The 18363-nt window shown below is 44.9% G+C and overlaps 3 protein-coding genes across 4 annotated transcripts in view; 1 reads left to right on the top strand and 2 right to left on the bottom strand.

Annotated features, from left to right (window-relative positions):
- Positions 1-11072, bottom strand: part of LOC142038892 (myosin-3-like) — a 49535-nt gene extending 38463 nt beyond the window's left edge. Inside the window, exon 1 of the mRNA XM_075044818.1 lies at positions 10973-11072. The gene's annotated coding sequence lies outside the window, so the exon portion shown is untranslated. The remainder of the gene's footprint in view (positions 1-10972) is intronic.
- SCO1 (synthesis of cytochrome C oxidase 1) lies at positions 6069-15235 on the bottom strand. Its single transcript, XM_075044829.1, is given in 7 exon segments — positions 6069-7727; positions 11866-11981; positions 12090-12182; positions 13732-13929; positions 14763-14853; positions 14977-15180; positions 15182-15235. Coding segments are annotated over 7 exon segments (885 nt in total). The 3' UTR covers positions 6069-7598.
- ADPRM (ADP-ribose/CDP-alcohol diphosphatase, manganese dependent) lies at positions 15192-18355 on the top strand. 2 transcript variants are annotated; one of them, XM_075044830.1, is made up of 3 exons: positions 15192-15744; positions 16323-16439; positions 18133-18355. In XM_075044830.1, the coding sequence occupies exons 1-3, from the start codon at positions 15192-15194 to the stop codon at positions 18234-18236; spliced, it is 774 nt and encodes a 257-aa protein (XP_074900931.1). In that variant the 3' UTR covers positions 18237-18355. The 2 variants fall into 2 exon arrangements, with proteins under 2 accessions (XP_074900931.1, XP_074900932.1); XM_075044831.1 differs by lacking the exon at positions 18133-18355 and adding an exon at positions 16699-17377.
- The last annotated feature ends 8 nt before the right edge of the window (positions 18356-18363 follow it).

Below are 18363 nucleotides of genomic sequence, written 5' to 3' on the forward strand. Positions count from 1 at the left end.
CATGTATGACCCAGGCAGTCCTCACCGCCAAAGCACAAGGCACAGACTGAAGTAGGAGAACTGCTCCAAAAGCACCTGGCTCCATGCTGGGGCACAGCTCAAGCTCAATACAAGTGGAAAACAGAGCTACTCAGCAGCTCCTGGTCAAAACAAGCTTCTTCGAAATGACCACTGAGGACCAGGCACTGACTGGATCAGGCCAGGAAGCCACCTCCTCTCTGCTGCACTCGCCTGCTCTTGGCACAAGTGAGCTCGTCAGCTGCAGCACACGTGGTTTCAAAGCTGGGGAGCAGATAAACTCCCATGTCACAGGCCATTTGATCCAGGTCAATTCTCCTTAAGATCAAAACTGGATTTGAACTGAGCCCTTTTGGCTATCATGGCAGGCACACAGAGTATTTTCACACTGGCAGTACACATGTGACAGAGTATGGAAAAATAAAACCTGATTTGGATTTTGCCCTGATGACTGTGGACTGATGCCCAGTCTGGCTCTCACGTCCTCTCAAGAGACATCAGCCAAGATCAGGGCTTGCTTTCCTAATAGGTTTAAGTGCAGATGAAAAATTTTCAATGAAGAGGGAAAAAAACCACAGAAATGTGTTTGGAGCACAACACTGGGCACATAAAAGAGAAGGTGACTAGGAACAGTCAGTGTGGGTTTACTACGAGGTAAATCACATCTGACCATCCTGCTTGCCTTTTATAATAAAATGACCAGATCCGTGGATGTGAGGAGATGCTGCCCAACCTCAGGTCCCAAAACTATCTGCCACAATATTCTTGTGCCCAAGCTAGGAGTTTATGGTCTGGATGGGTGGGCAGCCAGATGGGTAAAGAACTGGCTGGGCAATAAGACTCAGAGGATAGTTGTAATGGGTCACATGCGTGGGTCAGTCCTGGGAGTTTTCCTGTTTAACACCTTTATCAATAACCTGGTAGAAGCAACAACACACTTGCTTATAAAGTTTGCAGATGGCAACATAGTGGAGGAAGCAGCTGATACCCTCTAGGTCAGAGCTGCCATCCAGAGGGACACAGACAGGCTGGAGGGATGGGCTGAGAGGAACCTTACGAAGTTCAAGAAAGACTAATAATGCAAAGTCCTGCACCCAGTAAGGAAAACATCCTTGCAAAAACACATGCTGGGAACTGACTGGCCAGGGGGCAGTTTGGGGAGAAGAATCTGAGGTCAAGACAGTCAGGGCCCTGGAGCTGGTCATCGCGTACAACAGGAGAGGCTGAGGGAACAGGGCTTGTTCAGCCTGGTGTCCTGGTTTCAGCTGGGATAGAGTTAATTGTCTTCCTAGTAGCTGGTACAGTGCTATGTTTTGAGTTCAGTATGCAAAGAATGTTGATAACACTGATGTTTTCAGTTGTTGCTAAGTAGTGTTTAGACTCAAGTCAAGGATTTTTCAGCTTCTCATGCCCAGCCAGTGAGAAAGCTGGAGGGGCACAAGAAGTTGGCACAGGACACAGCCAGGGCACCTGACCCAAACTGGCCAACAGGGTATTCCATACCATGGGACATCCCATCTAGTATAGGAACTGGGAAGTGGGGGCAGGGAACCGCCACTCGAGGACTAGCTGGGTGTTGGTCAGCAGGTGGTGAGCAATTGCACTGCACATCATTTGTATATTCCAATCCTTTCATTATTGCTGCTGTTATTTTATTAGTGTTATCATTATCATTATTAGCTTCTTCTTTTCTTTTCTATTAAACTGTTCTTATCTCAGCCCACAAGTTTTACTTCTTTTCCTGATTCTCTCCCCCATCCCATTGGGGGGGGGGGGCTAGGGAGTAAGTGAGCAGCTGCGTGGTGCTTAGTTGCTGGCTGGGGTTAAACCACGACACCTGGGAAGGAGAAGGCTTCAGGAGGACCTAGCAGCAGCCTTCTAATACCTATGAGGAGGCTATCAAGAAGATGGAGTCAGGAATTAAAATGCTGGTGGAAATGAGAAGTTCAGACTGGATATAAAGAAAAAGATTTGCTCTAGCGAGAAATGGTTTTTTACATTTTTATCTAGAGAGGTTGTGCAGCCTCCATCCTTGGAGGTTTTCAAGGCCTAGCTGTTTAAAACCTTGAGCAACCTGGTCTGACACCATAGCTGCCCCTGCTTTGAGCAGGAGGTTGGACTACAGACCTCCTGAGGTTCCTTCCCATCTGAGTTATTCCATGATCTGGACTGCAAATGCAACATCAGGCTTTGCAGACATTTAAAGCCATGATCTCTGTACCTCTTCAGTCCCTGGCTCTGCCCATGCTGGTGGTGAGAACGTTCCTAAAAGGCCCAGCTTCACTCACGCAGCTTAAGTATCGCTCATTAGTTCAGCTCCTCCACAGGCTATGTGCATAGCACACGAAAAATGCATTGCCTTCCTTGGGTAGACAAATGGAGCCGTCCCTCATTCGTCAGGCATCTTATCACTAGTCCCCAGCCTGGGATGGCAACAGCTCTACAGTCAGTATTATAGATGCCAGCTGCTCTGAAAAGATGCTATTTTCTGCTGGTATTTTACAGGACAAGTAGGCTGGGGCTGGGTGTGGTGTGGGCACATACAGTAATGCTCTGTGGATTGCCCTCTGCCAGGCTTGTACACTATTGTCCATCTGTCCATGGGGTACCCAGAGGTCTCTGTTTGCCCAAGGTAACAGAGGTTCACCTTCACAGCACCAGACTCCAACAAATTTGGTTCCCAAGTGAAACCTGTAGTCCAGTAAAGTTTCCACTTTACTGGGACATGGGGGAGACCCACTGAGGGAGCCAGGCACCCCTCAGCCCCCGTCCAGCACATAGCACAGCCACAAGCAGCGAGTCCTGTCATAAACTTTCCCTGCCAGACATGAGTTCCCTCTTTGTGGGCTGGGCACTGGCACTCTGAGCTACAGGGCATTTGGGTACAATGAGTACAGGGGGAGTTTGCTCTAACACTGAAGAAATACTGGTCATCCACTGACAAAGGGTCTCCAAACCCCCGCATTATATTCCCTTTCCCCTCACTACATACCCACCCCTTGAACAGCTCTGCCTCCTCCTGGTGACCATCCAGCACAGCCCTTGGTCCCCCTAAACATGCAGGGAACAGAGCTGTGCTCTCTGCTGTCACCAAGGCAGGGCAGTGAAAGCCTAACAGTTGCCTTAACAACAGATTTGATTATTTATTTTTTTTAAACAAACAAAAAAACCCTGAAAAAAGACCTACTCACTTCCAAAGAAAGTTTCCATCCTGGGAAAGGCTGAGGGAAAAGAGATGAGCAGGGTCAATTTGAGAGGCAGAAAGAAGCAGGACATCAGCTGCTTCCACTGCCAGGAGGCAAGACACAGAGTTGAGTGCCGTGACATGGCCCACAGGCTGGTCCCTCCATCCTAAATCTTTCTGTGCCCTTCCCACAGGCCCCCAGTCTGCCACAAGCTTCCTGTGTCAGCTGGCTCTGCCTTTCAGAGCACATAAAAACAAATTAATGGACAGGACACTTATGCCAAAACATTTGGAAGAAGACAGAAATCTTACAGTTGTCTCTGTAGTGGGAGTCAGCTGCAAATTAGCTTTAGGGAAATAAATGTAGACAGGGTGATCCTTGACATGCTGCAGCGCACAGGTTTTGTATCAAATTTGCAAAGCCTTGGGACAGAGGCTTGGCAGGCTTGCCTCGTCCAATTTTCTACTTTGTTTTAACTTGGCTTAGCTGTAATACTGATTTTTTCTTCTGAGCAGGTGGTTCTGGATAATTTGTCTTAGTTTTACTTATCATTGCTTCATACAACCATAGTTTTACACAGATTGTACTCTGTGCAGAATAAGGTATTTGTCACTAACATACTGATGGAATATAAAGAAATACAAGCCTGGCAGGACAGCAGACACCTTCAGAAATGCAGACAAAGGATACTGTGTAGAGCAGTACAGCCACGGGATGATAAAAGATGGGGCAGAGACTTGGCCACAAACAACTCACAAGTGATCAGATAAAGAAATACAGACCTGTAGGTGTCACCCAGGAAAACCAGTTTTGTCCAGAGACCAAGTATACAACATATGTAAAAATGCATGAGAGATGTAATGTGGAGTCACACGGTGGAAAAAAGGGAGCACCTTGTGATATGACTGACTTCATTACAGAGCCAGTTTTTGTTGCACAGATATGAGAGGTGAGCAGCAGGCAATTTAGCATTACACAGAAATCCTTCAGGAACAGGAGGCAATTTTTCACCTTTCTTTCCTGCTGCCAGTAACAACTGACCAGAACCTACTGAAGATCACTGTGCCAAGCAACCCACCTGCCTAGCCCTTCTCATGATATTTTTGCACAAGCATCTCCTTCACATCCGTTAAACCCACTCCCTTTAAACCACCTCCTGCTGCGGAGCATGCACATGCCCCTTCCATGCTTCCACTATATGCAAAACACTACCAGCACAGTGAGTTAGGGGAAAACTCAAGGAAACTGCCACGCTTTTAACACATGCTCCCCTGGCAAAAATGGAGGGGCAATAAGAGACCCCAAACACAAAGGGAGGTCTCAGTCCCAGGAGGGTGCACACCAGTATGGCAGGGAGAAGCCCCCACATAGCACGATATGCAATCCTGGCATTTCGGTGACTGCTGCTGACAGAGATGCCCCACGCTGCCAGAAGAGATAGGCCCTGCTCCTAGCAGAGGCTACCACATACACCAAATTCAAGCCACTCCTCTACTTAGTGGTCAGTTAAGTAAAATGGGTTTTAAATATATACACCCTCTCTCTCCCTTAGCCCCACGATCAACCTGCTGCATTTTTAGCTTTGAAATACTGCCTCTTTCCCATTCCTTTTGGAAGACCAATATGGCTAAAAAATCTGTATTATGAGAGTTTTCAGTCCCTAAAGATTCAAAATACAGTATTAAAATTCATCTTTTCTCCACAGGGTATCATAGGCACCTGGGAGTAATCAAGAGAAGCACAAATAGACTTCAAAGAGGCAAAGTATCCTCCTGGATCAGCTGCTCCGTTTCTTAGTCATATTCCCACCAGGTCTTCTACATCAGTATTTTCAAGAAACACAGAACAGAGAGGAAAGGACTCTCTATACAAAAGCAGCAGTGTGACAGGCAGGACAATTCCTCTCCCCCAGCCCGCAGGGAAAATATTCAGATTATTTCTGACTTGTTCAAAAAGGAAAAGAAGTATTTCTCCAATGCAAGTACGGTAAAGAACAGCCTGGGGACTTACAGCACATGAGAGGGCATTAGAAAAAGCTGCACAGGCCTGCACTTCTAAACACTGTCTCCACTAGCAGTACTCACTGTTAGTTTCTGTTCATTAGCAGTTAATATGCACTTGTCCACTACAGATTGACCCTACTGAATGGCCAGAATGTTGGGCCACTGAGACCCATAAGCAGGCGGTACTTCGATGTTGCTTTTATCACAAGAGTGGATAAATACAATCTACCACCTTCTGTATCCTAATGCACTGTATTGCACACATCATCCTCAAAACAACTGCATCAGAAGTTCAAAAAGGAGGTGATTTTCCCTGGTAAAGGTCATAATGAAAAAAGGAAACAGACACACACTCATCCAGAGCAGGGAGGCTCAGAGCACTGAGTGAGTACAGTCTCAACAAGGCAAATTTCATAGAAACACAGAAGTGCTGGTTGGAAGGGAGTTCCAGAGGTCTCCAGCCCTGCTTCCCGCAGGACTATAACCAGCAGGTCATGCCATGGACTGTCTTGTTTCAAAACAAACTGGTGCACAACCACCTGGACAAAGAAATGCAGAGCTAGTAGGTGCCAAAAGTCAGCTCTGTAAGGGAATTTTTGAATAGAAATTACCTCCAGGATTGCGGGAAAAAATAAAAAGCAAGGAAATGCTCTTGAGAAACAATGCTGACACTTGCAACCACTCCATGAAAATAAAATTATTGCCAGTGTCACTTATCACAAACACTAACATCATTGATAACACCTTGGATTTGACACAGCCTCTAATTGATAGAAGACTTAAAGTGTGAAATTTCCTTAGGAAGTCACTCCTATTGCCTACTGCAATAAAGCCAGCCAACACAAGGAGGAAAAAAACTAACTAACTTTTCAGCTGTTGAGTTTAATTCTACTAAGACACTTTTTAAAACTCCCACTGTAAAATGATACAGAAAAATCCTTGCTGATCCTTTAAAACAGAAATAAAAGGCTTCTTTAAACTATCTAGCATTTGGGGGGGGGGGGGGGGTGAAGTATCTTGGAACCTCAGGAATCTTCCTTCCTTGACAGAGCTTTATCAGAAAAATGCAGCCATAGACATACTCTATCACAGTTACCTTCCTGCTACCCTCAGGAGGTCATGATAGTAGAGGGCAGCTGATGTGGACCTACACTACTTTATCATGTTTTATAACTGCCCTGGAACAGGTTAAGTTTACCGTTTTTCAGGATTTTGGAAAGATGGAAATTTACCATAAATATTGCACCTTTCCTCAGACAGGAACATTCTCTTCCTGCCCCCACACTCAGAGTAATACCAGTGCTACCAGTAGGAACACTTGTGTTCAGTTTGAAACACTCTGGGACTTGCACCAAGAACTCTTCTGTTTTGTCTCCTGTGGGCCATTCTCTGCTACCTTAAAAAAGCATATTCAGCTTATGGTTTGCACTACTACAGATAAACACTACTTTCTAAAAAGAGATAAAACAGAGCAAGAATATGAAGGCTGACCAGTATACAAAGTTCTGTTGATATTCTAGTCAAACCTAACTAATGAAAAAAAAAAATTGCTTACAAAAAGCAATCTTTATTTTCAAATGCTGCACTGCATAAAATTTATCTGATTGACAGCCCTATGCATGGACACAGACCCCCTTCATCCTCCCCACTTCACTATTCAGCATAGCACAATCAGGCCGACTATGCATAAAATCATTTAGACCAGAAGAAAAATCTGTTTGCAATCCATTACTTGCTTCCTTGTAAGTTAACAGTGTTAACCTGGAAAAATCACCATGAAAAAAGCATTTCATTTCTGCATTCAAGTGAAGAAGAGATAAGGCACACTACAGGGCTGGTCCCATGCATGGAAGCTGCTAATGCTTTCAGTGCTCTTCACCTTCTTAACCTTGATACAGTAGTACTCTTAAGGCTCTCCTGCTTATAACATTGTAACTGCCTCTCCCAGAAGGCAAAACAGTGCAGAAAAAAAAGAAAAGAGGGCAGGGGTCCTCTGAGAATGCCATGGCCCACATGGCTTTTCATCAAGTAATCATCCTCTTGCAGTGACCATCCACTGATATCTTGCCAAGAGTTACCAATTAATTTTACCAGTGATACATGTTCTTCACAAATGAAGTGTCTTCCATTTTTTGCTCCCAACAACGTTTCACAGAAGTCCCAAATTTCATTCTGTAGCCTAGATCTTGCTGCAAATAATATCCATGGGGAAGGGTCTATAGAGATTTTTGATAATGGTATTTTGCAGAAGTATGGATGCGTTTCTTGTCTGGAAGAAAGGAGGCATGTGGTGACAGGATGTTACACTTGTATGCTTCTGCTTTAACTCCAATGCTCAATTACAGCCAAACCTACAGGTGATGTTCACATCAATCTTTGAAGACCTTGTGTTTTAGGATCTGTATTTTCTCATGTGTGCAGCAACAGAAGCAGAAATCTCAGTGTTCTTCTTATTCTGGCCATAATAGTCCACAAAGTCACCATCTGGCCCAAGGAGGTACATTATTATTGTGTGATCCACCTGCAAGAGAGCACATTGTGTCTTGGTAAAAAAGATCATAGAATACCAGGTTGGAAGGGACCTCAAGGATCATCTGGTCCAACCTTTCTTAGCCAAAACACCGTCTAGACAAGATTGCCCAGCACCCTGTCCAGCTGAATCTTAAATGTGTCCAATGTTAGGGAATCCACCACTTCCCTGGGGAGATTATTCCAGTGGCTGACTGTTCTCATTGTGAAAAATTTTTCTCTTGCATCCATTCAGAATGTCCCCAGGAGTAACTTATAACCATTACCCCTCCTCCTTTCCATGTGACTCCTTGTAAAAAGGAAGTCTCCATCTTCTTTGCAGCCACCCTTTAAATACTGGAACATCCTGCACATCTCTCAAAGTCAGCAGCAACAGCATCCTGTTCAGCCTTTGGTTCAGCTGTCTGACAAGACTTCTCACCAAGAAGCTAAAGCAAGATAAAGAAAACTTTAGCACCACCTCAGTGACCTCTTCTTGTTTTACCCAAGAAAATAGAGAAAACTAGTTGCATATTCAGAATGTGTGAAAGAATACTTCAAGCAACAGAAGTCTTCCCCAAGCTGCTGACACCCTTCCTGCAGCACAAACAAGACTGGGGCAAACCTGTGGACTAATGGTCTTTCCCCCCTCACTTTTCCCACTTTCCGTCTACTTTTCATGATGCTCCATGACCCCCCCAAGGTATTCAAGCTCCTGCTGCTAATATGACGTAAATCCAATATAACTAATATAACTAAATAACAAATGAACTTTGTGCATTAAACAAAGTTCATTATCAGTGCAAACGATGGGTTCAAGAGCATCACTGGGATACAGGGGCTGCAGATAGAGGAGCTGGCGCAGAGGGAAATACGTGTGCTGGGAAGGGGCTCCCTCTACTGTCCGAATTGAAATAACCTTAAAAAATGTTCAAAGTAACAATTACTTGAATGTTTGAGGTATTCCAATTTGATTTATGTAAAAATTAACTCCACTGTAAGTTTATTTAAAATGCCACTGCCAGTACTGTCTGCATTTGTCACAACATCTTTATGAGCAAAGACACAAAATACTGAAAATGGAGGCCATGAATCTGCGATTGCTCAAGTGACTACATTATCTCACTGCCACTAGAGAAAAAGAACTGAAATGTACTTATGCACTGAGAGTACAACTGTGTTTGAAATTAAGAAATCACATAAACATTTCCAGTACCACAAGCTAAAAGGATGCATTAAACTTAATGGCATTTCTGTCACTGAAAGAATGTTTCTCAAAATTTTATTGAAACAGGGTTAATTCAAATATTTTACTCTAGTTTCAAATTTTCAAGATAAGATCACAAAATCATGTTGTAGGAGACAATTTTTTTTAAGGAATCTGAATCACAATTTAGATCCTTCAACTGGAAACTAGCAAAAAAAAAAAAAAAGTCAAGTAGCCTGCTCAGAGCATCTTAACTCCCTGGCCTATGGAAGATTAAATACAGTCACGATGGAGTGCAGTTTGTGTGCAAAAGACCACTGTTTTTCAAGCTGTGTCTGAAGCCTGCACTGTTCCCACTGTATGCACATAAGATCATCATTCGAGTTTCAATGCAATCTTGTAAACCACAGAACAAAAAAAGTAAATTGGATATTCTGATACTGAGAATTATAAAATTGAGATTATAACATAGGAACTAGTAATATCCAAGTAATACTTAAAAATTCAAAGAGGAGTTTAGCAATTATAATTTCTAAATGGTCATCTCAATGTTCTTTTCAAGTTAAAACAAGCAGACAAGTTTAATTGGCTGTAGTGGACCTATTCCTCTTCCCTACCTCCCAGCAGCCTGAAGAGGAAACTGAACCCACTCCTGCTCAAACATCAGTCTTAATCACCAACTGGCACAACAGGCCCATGCAAGACATAATGAGGTAAAAAAAAAAACCTTACTGGAAGAAATGACAGAGTAGTAATTACCTGAATAAGTCTCAGGTAGGCACAAAACGAGCCTCAAGCTCTCCCTCCCAGGTCTGCTGTTGCTGCTATCCTCCTTCCATTTTGTTTCAGAGACTGGTGTCCTCTGTCCTTCCTGCCCTGAACACATAGAGCTCACTGCCTCTCAAAACCAAGTGCCTATGACAAATCCTGAAGAGATGCAGGTATACTCTTCCTCCTTGGCACCACATCCAGAGCTCCCAGGCTGCTCTCCTCCTCCCAATGCACTGGCCTTTCTTTCTCGTTGCCCTTCCCTTCTCTCAGACTCACAAACGTAGCACAGACTAGTGGTATTCTCCCTGGATCCTGAATCCCTTCTACTTCATTACATCTATAATCACATTCTCCAGTTCAGATTCACCCTCCAGCCTCCCTTGAAGCTGTCAACATCTATAGAGTTACTTCCCTTGGCTGAACCCTGTACTTTCCCTTCACAGCCATGCCAGAATCCAGGTGTGGTTTGCTAGAATCCACATGCAGTTTACTTCATGAGGAGCAGCACTCCTTCAGCTTTTCTCTTTTCTATTTCCATCACCTCTCCTCAACTTCAGTTCACTCATTTAGTGTCAGATTCTACTGATTTTTTCCCTCTCCTGAGCAGGCACCCTTTGCCAACCCTGTTCCTGTAACCTATTCTTGCATTTCCACCAGCTCCCTTTTATAAATCTGGTTTTAAGCAGTATCTTTAGATTGATTTCAGATTGATGCTAGATTGATTTAAATTGGTGTTGAATTTCTCCAGCAAGCTTCTCTCCTCCATTCAAATACAGTATCTTAGACACAGACTTCTGTAGCTATTGAGTTGCCACTCTAAGCGAAAACAAGTTCTTGATCTCCCACTTCACACTCCTTTAGTAATGTAGAGCAGTGCATATCACCAGTGTGATCCCATCTTCTCTTTACTGAGACCGTGTGATGCTCTTGCTTTTTCTTTCTAAGCAACACTTTTTTGTGTTTTGTCCAGGTGGATAATTTATTTGCTGCAGTCAGGTGGTTTTAAAAAACAGATTAAGAATAGACAATACCGGATTAGACCAAAATCAATCTGCCTCAGCATCATACCTCAAATAGTGGCCAACAATGATTGCTTTAAAGAAGAGTATAAAACCAACACCAAAAATATACTATCTTCCTCTATTACCTCCCAGTTTCCAAATACTTTTAGCTCCCACGCTTCCTGAACTAGCCAAGATTTCTGTCCATTTCATAATCCTCAACAGACTGTTTTTTCCAAAGACTAAAAAGTCTCCCTGTAGACTCCCATAAACTTCTACCATTTGCATCTGTAGCAAGTGATTCCACTTCTCACGTGCCCATTGCAAGAAGAACCATCGCTTTTCCTTTTGAACCGGTTTTTAGTATTCTCTGATGCCTTTAGTTCTTGTAAATGAAGAAAAAAAAATCACAATCATATAACATGTATCCTCACTTGTCCTGTCACTTGTACCCACCTTACTCTTCCAGTCTGCTCAGGATGTGGCAATTCAGGAAGGCCTTGGCAGCAGCTCTGAGCCCTCTAACCAGTCCTAGTCACTTCCAGAAGTAAGATTTTTGACTACCCAGTTTAGTGTTACCTAAACCTCAGTTACCCCCTTCACAGTATTACTCTACATATTTTATTCCCACTTAATTTAGCATTAATATGCTCTCTCCACCAGGTCATTTGACACAGGAGGAAGATCCCCACAGTATCCGCAGGCAGACTTTGCATCATCCAAGTCTCTAGCCAGGAAGACTCCACTCCTTGGTGTCAGTTTGGCAGGGAATGAATTGTTACTCACTTTTAACTCTCATTTCTCCCCCTTCCTATTGCCTTAATTTCCCACTTCCATTTTCACTTTGGAGCACACAGGAAAACAGCCAGACAAAAACATTACATGACAAAAAAAAGTTCAAATTACTGCCAGGCTTGCTAGCTCATATGCTATTCTGTATGCAGGCCTGGGATTGTACATTTTTAGAACATGTTTCAGTGAGGTTCTGAGCTTGTAAGAGGGCACCTTGATTCTGACTGAGACCTCTAAAACACAGCTTAACACATCGGTGCAACAGGGCTCTGTCATGCAGGACTTCAGCACAGATTGCAACAGCTGCCTTCTGATTTTAAAATCTGCATGATGCTCTTATCCAAAGACTTTCATTAGGCAAAGGCTGTACATTTACTCACTATGTAATCATCGTCTTCATCTTTGGGACCTTCACTGTAATACACACGGTAAGCTTTGGCCACTTGGTCAATCTGTGCCTTGGTACCAGTCAATCCAATCAGCTTCGGAGAAAATTCTAGGCAGAAAGAATTATACATTTTAGTGAAAAGAATCCCATCAAGAGCCTCCTTTTCAGTGCTCTATATTACATGCTATAAGACATCAAGGAAGAAAACAGTAATACCTTTAACATATCTGGCAATGGCTTCTTCGTTGTCCCTCTCAGGATCAATGGTGATGAACAGTGGGGTCAGATTAGGCAAAGTTGGAATTCTGTCTGTGACATGAACAATTATTATTTTTCTTAGAAAACTAAAAATCATTTCTCATCTCCCTTCAAACAAGCTCACAGCCAAGCTACCATAACATCAATCCAAGCCTACCCTAAGTGACAAAAAAAGGTTTATGTAATTTGTGAATGAAATAAACGCCATGAAATCCTACGCTCTGTGCTTCTGCTGGGTGCAGCTATACTTCCAGCCTCTCAGCTGGAGACCTTGCCCTGCTTAGGAGAGATGGCAAATTGGCTCTGATGCAGAAAATGCCATGGCGTCATGCACATATCAAAGCACAATGGTCAATACAGCAAAAGCACGCCTGTGATGGTGGAGCAAGAGGATAGGTGAAGACACAATTCAGGCTCTTTCCCTCATGTTCCAGCCATAGCCTTCACTATTATTTCCTTCAGTTTAGTCTGCGCTCCCACTTGCTTGGTTACTACTATCCCTGCTCTGTAACTCTTCAGGACCTGCAGGCTGAGAAAACCACCTCTACCACACAGCCTTCCCCCAACTTCCATTCCACAGCACAGTCACTCTCAGAAGAGACTCTCACAGAGATTTGTTCTCAGAATGAATAAAATAGAGGGGAAAAAACCCTGAAACACCCCACAACCACTTCTTGGCAAAAACACAATGCAATGGCACTGTTCCCGGTAACCTGCCACCATCATTGCCGGCTGAATACGAGCCAGCAGTGTGCCCAGGTCACCAGGAAGGCCAACGGCATCCTGGCCTGTATCAGAAATAGCGTGGCCAGCAGGAGCAGAGAGGTGATTGTTCCCCTGTATTCAGCACTGGTGAGGCCGCATCTTGAGTACTGTGTTCAGTTTTGGGCCCCTCACTACAGGAAAGACATTGGGGTGCTGGAACATGTCCAGAGAAGGGCAACCAAGTTGGTGAGGGGCCTGGAGAATAAGTCTTATGAGGAGCGGCTGATGGAGCTGGGGCTGTTTAGTCTGGAGAAAAAGAGGCTGAGGGGAGACCTTATCACTCACTACAACTACCTGAAGGGGGGTTGTAGTGAGGTGGGTGCTGGTCTCTTCTGTCAGGTGGCTGGTGATAGGACGAGAAGAAATGGCCTCAAGTTGCAGCAAGGGAGATCTAGGTTGGACATTAGGAAAAAATTCTTTACTGAGAGGGTTGTCAGACACTGGAACAGGCTGCCCAGGGAAGTAGTTAAGTCAACATCCCTGGAGATATTCAAAAAGTGCATAGACAAGATACTCCAGAACATGGTTTAGGGGGCATGGTTGATGGTTGGACTCAGTGATCTTGAAGGTCTTTTCCAACCTAAATGATTCTATGTTTTATTACCAAGAAGTCCCCTGTTGCAGAAAGATAGGTGCTGTTGTGCTCTAAATATCAGATCCTATAGGCAGATTGATGTATGTATTACTTAGCAATTAATTCAACTACTGAATAGTAGTCAACTACATTTAAAAAAAAAAAAAAACAAATCATCCATTATTACCATTTGCAATATTTTACCACAATAAACCTGGACCTCCCATAAAAAGGACCACTACACAAACCAAATTTCCATACCAATTTCATCTACCACTTCAATCATTTTCTCCAGTTCATCAGGACAGATGTCAGGGCAGTGTGTGAAGCCAAAGTAGATCAGCACCCACTGGCCGATGTAGTCCTTATTGGTCTTGGGCTGTCCCTCATGGTTGACGAGTGAGAAGGGTCCTCCTAGCAGCGGTTTCCCAATGCCTCGGTTTCGTTCCTTCTCCAGCTCTGCAAAAAACAAGAGGGGATCAATCACATCCATGCCACAATCAACGCTGCTTCCCAGGTGAGCCTCAGAAGCAGTTGAAAGTCAGGCAACCTAACAGAGTCACAGCCCAGAGCACTGAAACATCAAGTCTACCAATGTCCATTGTGCTGAAGTCCAACGTGGACAAGGGTTCCAAAAAGCATTCCATTTTGAGCAAAATCAAATATCTCACCAAACTCCTTTGAAACATAATAACCTCTTTCATTGTCACCTGATTGTATTTCTATTTTAAAAAAATAAAAAGGAAAAAAGGGAAAGACAGGTACCTGGCTTGGTGTGAAACAGAAAAATTTGCATCTTTGGCAAATGGAACACATCCTAAGAGCTGTAATATCTCTGATTTTCAGCATTAAAAACGTGAAAATGAAATGCATGGGCAGTTACCGCAGGACAGGGAAATGCACACATATGCTACACAGAGGGAAACCCACATGCACAGAAAACCCCACCGCCGTGTCTGTGCGGCATCAACTGGCAGCAGTGTGCATAATCAAATGCAACTATTCCGACAGCAAAAGCATATTTAAGAATTTTAAACCGCTTAAAGTTTTTTTTTAATTTTTGAAAGTTTTCTGTGGCACATATACAAACAGGCATGAAGCGGCACTGCGCGAAGCATGAAGTGATTCAGCGGGATGCCTAAATGGGTAAAATACATCATCTGAACACAAAACACGAGGCTCCTGCTGCTTCTCCCGCCCGCCCACACGCTGGCAGCCCAGGCTGGGTCCCGCCGAGGCAGCACGGCCTCCCGTGAGGCGGAAGGGCTCCGGTCGCTCCCCCCCGCACTCACCCTCCTCCTTCCGCCGCTTCACCTTCTTCATGGCGGCCAGCAGCCCGCCGCACAGCACAAAGGTGGCCGCCAGCGACCGCCATGACACCAGCTGCTGAGGAGAAGCTGTTTAGTGACTGAAAAGGGGGAAACAGCGCGGCCCGTCCCGCCGCCCCGGGCTCCCCCTCTGAGGAGGGATGTGGCTCCTTCGCTCCTTCCTCCCTCCCTCCCTCACCTTCCTCTGCGCGCCCGTCCGCGGGCCGCTGCCCGGCGGCAGGCGGGACAGCGGGCGGCAGCCGAGCACGGGCAGCGCCCACCGGCCCCTCACCACCGCGTCCGGCAGCCGCCAGCACAGAGCCGCCCGCCAGCCGCGCAGCGCTGCCGCCGCCATCTTGTCGGCCGCTCTTCCGTGCCCGCCCCTTCCGTTCCCCTCACCCGGGAGCGGCCGCCATGGAGGCGGCGCCGCTCTTCTCCTTCGGTGTCATAGCGGACATCCAGTATGCGGATGCGGAGGACGGCTACGACTTCGGCGGGTTTCGGCGGCGGTACTACCGGCAGAGCCTTAACCTGCTGCGGGACGCTGTGGAAGCGTGGGCCGCCGAGAGACCGCCGCTCGCCTTCGTGCTGCAGCTAGGTGACAGCATCGATGGCCTCAACGCCCGCAGCGGCGAGGCCGAGGGTGCCTTGGAGCAGGTGCTGGCAGTGCTGGGCCGGCTGCCGGTGCCGGTGCATCACGCATGGGGCAACCACGAGTTCTATAACTTCAGCCGGGCCCGTCTAGCACGCACTGGCCTCAACAGCCATCCTGCCAGGGCCATGGCCGACCCGCCAGCTGGGGACTGCCAGGCCTATCACTTCAGCCCGGCTGCACAGTTCCGCATCGTTGTGCTCGATGCCTATGACCTGAGCATCCTGGGCAGGGAGCCGGATAACCCCCGCTACCAGGAGTCCCTGCAGCTGCTGCAGGAGAAGAACCCCAACGATAACCTCAACAGCCCCACAGGTACTCCCCAGCTCGTCCCTTTAGCAGGGAGCACAGGCGGCTGAAGCTCTGCTTCCCAGAGCAATAAGGCAGCTCCCGGGGCTGACATCTGGTTGCCAGGGGGCTGAGGCATGTGCCCCATTTCTGCCGACCTCCTCTGCCTCCCTGCTGTCAGCTGAGAGCCAGTCAGTGGGTCTCCAAGCAGGCACAGGAGATGCTTCCCCATACCTGTGATGCTGCTCTGGTGCTTTAGGGATGGGTTTATGTTGTGCTGTGTGCCCTGTAGTATCAGAACAAAAGGCAGCTGTTGGTGCAGCTGCTATTGCAGAGTGTCAAGTGATGCCCACCCTATCCCATGCTGGGGGGCAGACCCAAGAGTGGAAATGCTGTGCATGCAGCATGACCAAAACACTAACAAATAATTTTCTCTTGTTTGTCCAAGGAGGCTGGAGTTTTGAGCCAAGAGATGCAAAAAAAAAAAAAAAAAAAAAAAGTTATAAGAGTAAACCATCTATTGTAAGCAGACTTTCATAAGACGAGCAAATAGGGGAGCCATGAGAGGTGTATGCATCTATGCCTAACCTTCTTCTTTGTTGCAGGACTCAAAGAACCTCAGTTTGTAGAGTTTAACGGAGGATTTAGCCAAGCCCAGCTGGACTGGTTCAATGAAGTCCTCAAGTTCTCTGATGAAAACCAAGAAAAAGTTGTAGTTATGGGTAGGTGGATACGGAGGATATATGGGGATATGTGCAAAAAAAGTTATGTAGCCAATGCATGTTAGCTGAGGAAAACATTTAGTGGCTTTGCAGTTCCACTGAGGTGCACACGTAACCTGTGAAGTAGGAGAATAGCAACCATGTCTCCCACTTAGGTGACCTTTCTGTATACAGTTAGATGTCTGAACTTCCCAGCAATGAAAGTAGAGTTTGGTTACACTTAAAGTAGCTCTCCTGCTTCTTTCCCTCTCAACTGCAGGTCATCTGCCCATTCATCCAGATGCCTCAGACAGAGTTTGCCTAGCCTGGAATTACGAAGATGCTCTTTCGGTCATACACTCCCATCAGTGCGTGGTCTGCTTTCTTGCAGGGCACCTGCATGACGGTGGCTATTGTTTAGACTCTCATGGAGTTCATCATCTGACTTTGGAGGGGGTTATTGAAACTCCACCTGAAAGCAATGCCTTTGGAACTATTTATGTCTATGAAGATAAAATGATATTAAAGGGAAGGGGCAGAATTTCAGATAGAGTTATGCATTTCTGAAAACTGTAAACAAATACAAATCGCTCTTCTTCATGAAGTACTCAGATAAAAAAGCAGGGGATTCACCTTATTATTTGCTTGTAGAAAGATGTGCATGGCTGATCGTTAGAGCTTTAACTCAAAAATTTTTCTCTTGGATACAGAATTTTAAAAATTATGTTTCTGTAAGAAAACAGACCTAGTTTCTTCATGAAGAATAGAGAAGGCCAGTAACCATGTTTGAAATAAATATACTTGAATGCAGAATGTTGACTTGAAACACCCAATCCTGACTGGATTGTTACTTACTGTGAAAAAATGCAAACCGTATTATGAATATTGTCCAAAAAAAGCCACTTTTTTATATCAGTCAGAATTAAAGCATGCAGAATTGTACCTGCCCAGCTATATTTCAATTTTTTTTTTTTTAACATAGTCAATAATATCTTATGTCTGGCAGAATTAGTCCACCCTGCAGCCTAATGCAGTCTTCTTAACACTGCTTTAAAACACTAAAGCAATCTTCAAAAAAAGCTAAGCCCAAGGAAAATGGACCATCTATGCTACATCATGTAATGCTGCAGATACAACCACTGGGATCTATGTGTGCACAGCTGTATTAGCCTGCAGCAGTACTGAGCAGAGAATCCCTGATGTAGATCTAAAGCATGTTGCTGTGCTGCATCTGGACCTGTTCTGGCTCTCTCCCAGCCAGCTTGCGTGTCCAAGTGTATTCACCTGTGCTTCCTTCCCCAGGATTAGTAGTGGTGGAACACGCTTACTGTCGCTGGGCTGCTGCGTGGGTTCTGCTTTCAAGGACCAGAAATTCTATGAGAAGCAGAGTTGTGATAGTCACCACATCTGCTGGTGGCAGTCTTGAGTACCCATCTTGCAGAAAATAAAAGATACGGAAGCTTTCATTGAATTTTCTTTAGAAAAATAGTATTTATTAATATGTAAAACCAGTAATTTTCAGTTAAAGATAATAGCAAAAGTATTTCTTCAGATATATTCTACATACGATTTTAGCATAGGAACAGAAATACAGACTGCTCAATTTTTCAGTTAGTCTCAATGGACTATCCAGGCAGATAACTGGAATTTTTATGGCTGTAAGTAGTCATTTATTGAAAGAAAGTTTTTGCTTTACTTTTCTGTTATGTTACAGAACAGCAGATTTCCCAAAGTACAAGGTGGTTGAAGAGCGATCCAAGGATGCCAGGGTATCTTGAATATACCATTAGAACACACATTAGATCAACAGTGCTTTGAAGATGTATGAAGAAGCCAGCTGAACAACAGTTTCCATAGAAGAATTCTCTGCTCAGATTTGACAGTGTTCCTCAATTTTTTTAACAAACCTCAAACCGCACTGCTGGAATCAGTCAGGCATTCTTGG

The sequence above is a fragment of the Buteo buteo genome, chromosome 13, assembly GCF_964188355.1.
Source record: "Buteo buteo chromosome 13, bButBut1.hap1.1, whole genome shotgun sequence".
NCBI lineage: Eukaryota > Metazoa > Chordata > Aves > Accipitriformes > Accipitridae > Buteo > Buteo buteo.

What these genes read in the sequence shown, in the direction of transcription:
- ADPRM (XM_075044831.1), top strand. Translation starts at nt 15,192, where the DNA reads ATGGAGGCGGCGCCGCTCTTCTCCTTCGGTGTCATAGCGGACATCCAG. An exon ending in TAACCTCAACAGCCCCACAG is followed by an intron (nt 15,745 to 16,322) that starts GTACTCCCCAGC and finishes TCTTTGTTGCAG; the next exon opens with GACTCAAAGAACCTCAGTTT. An exon ending in AGAAAAAGTTGTAGTTATGG is followed by an intron (nt 16,440 to 16,698) that starts GTAGGTGGATAC and finishes TCTCAACTGCAG; the next exon opens with GTCATCTGCCCATTCATCCA.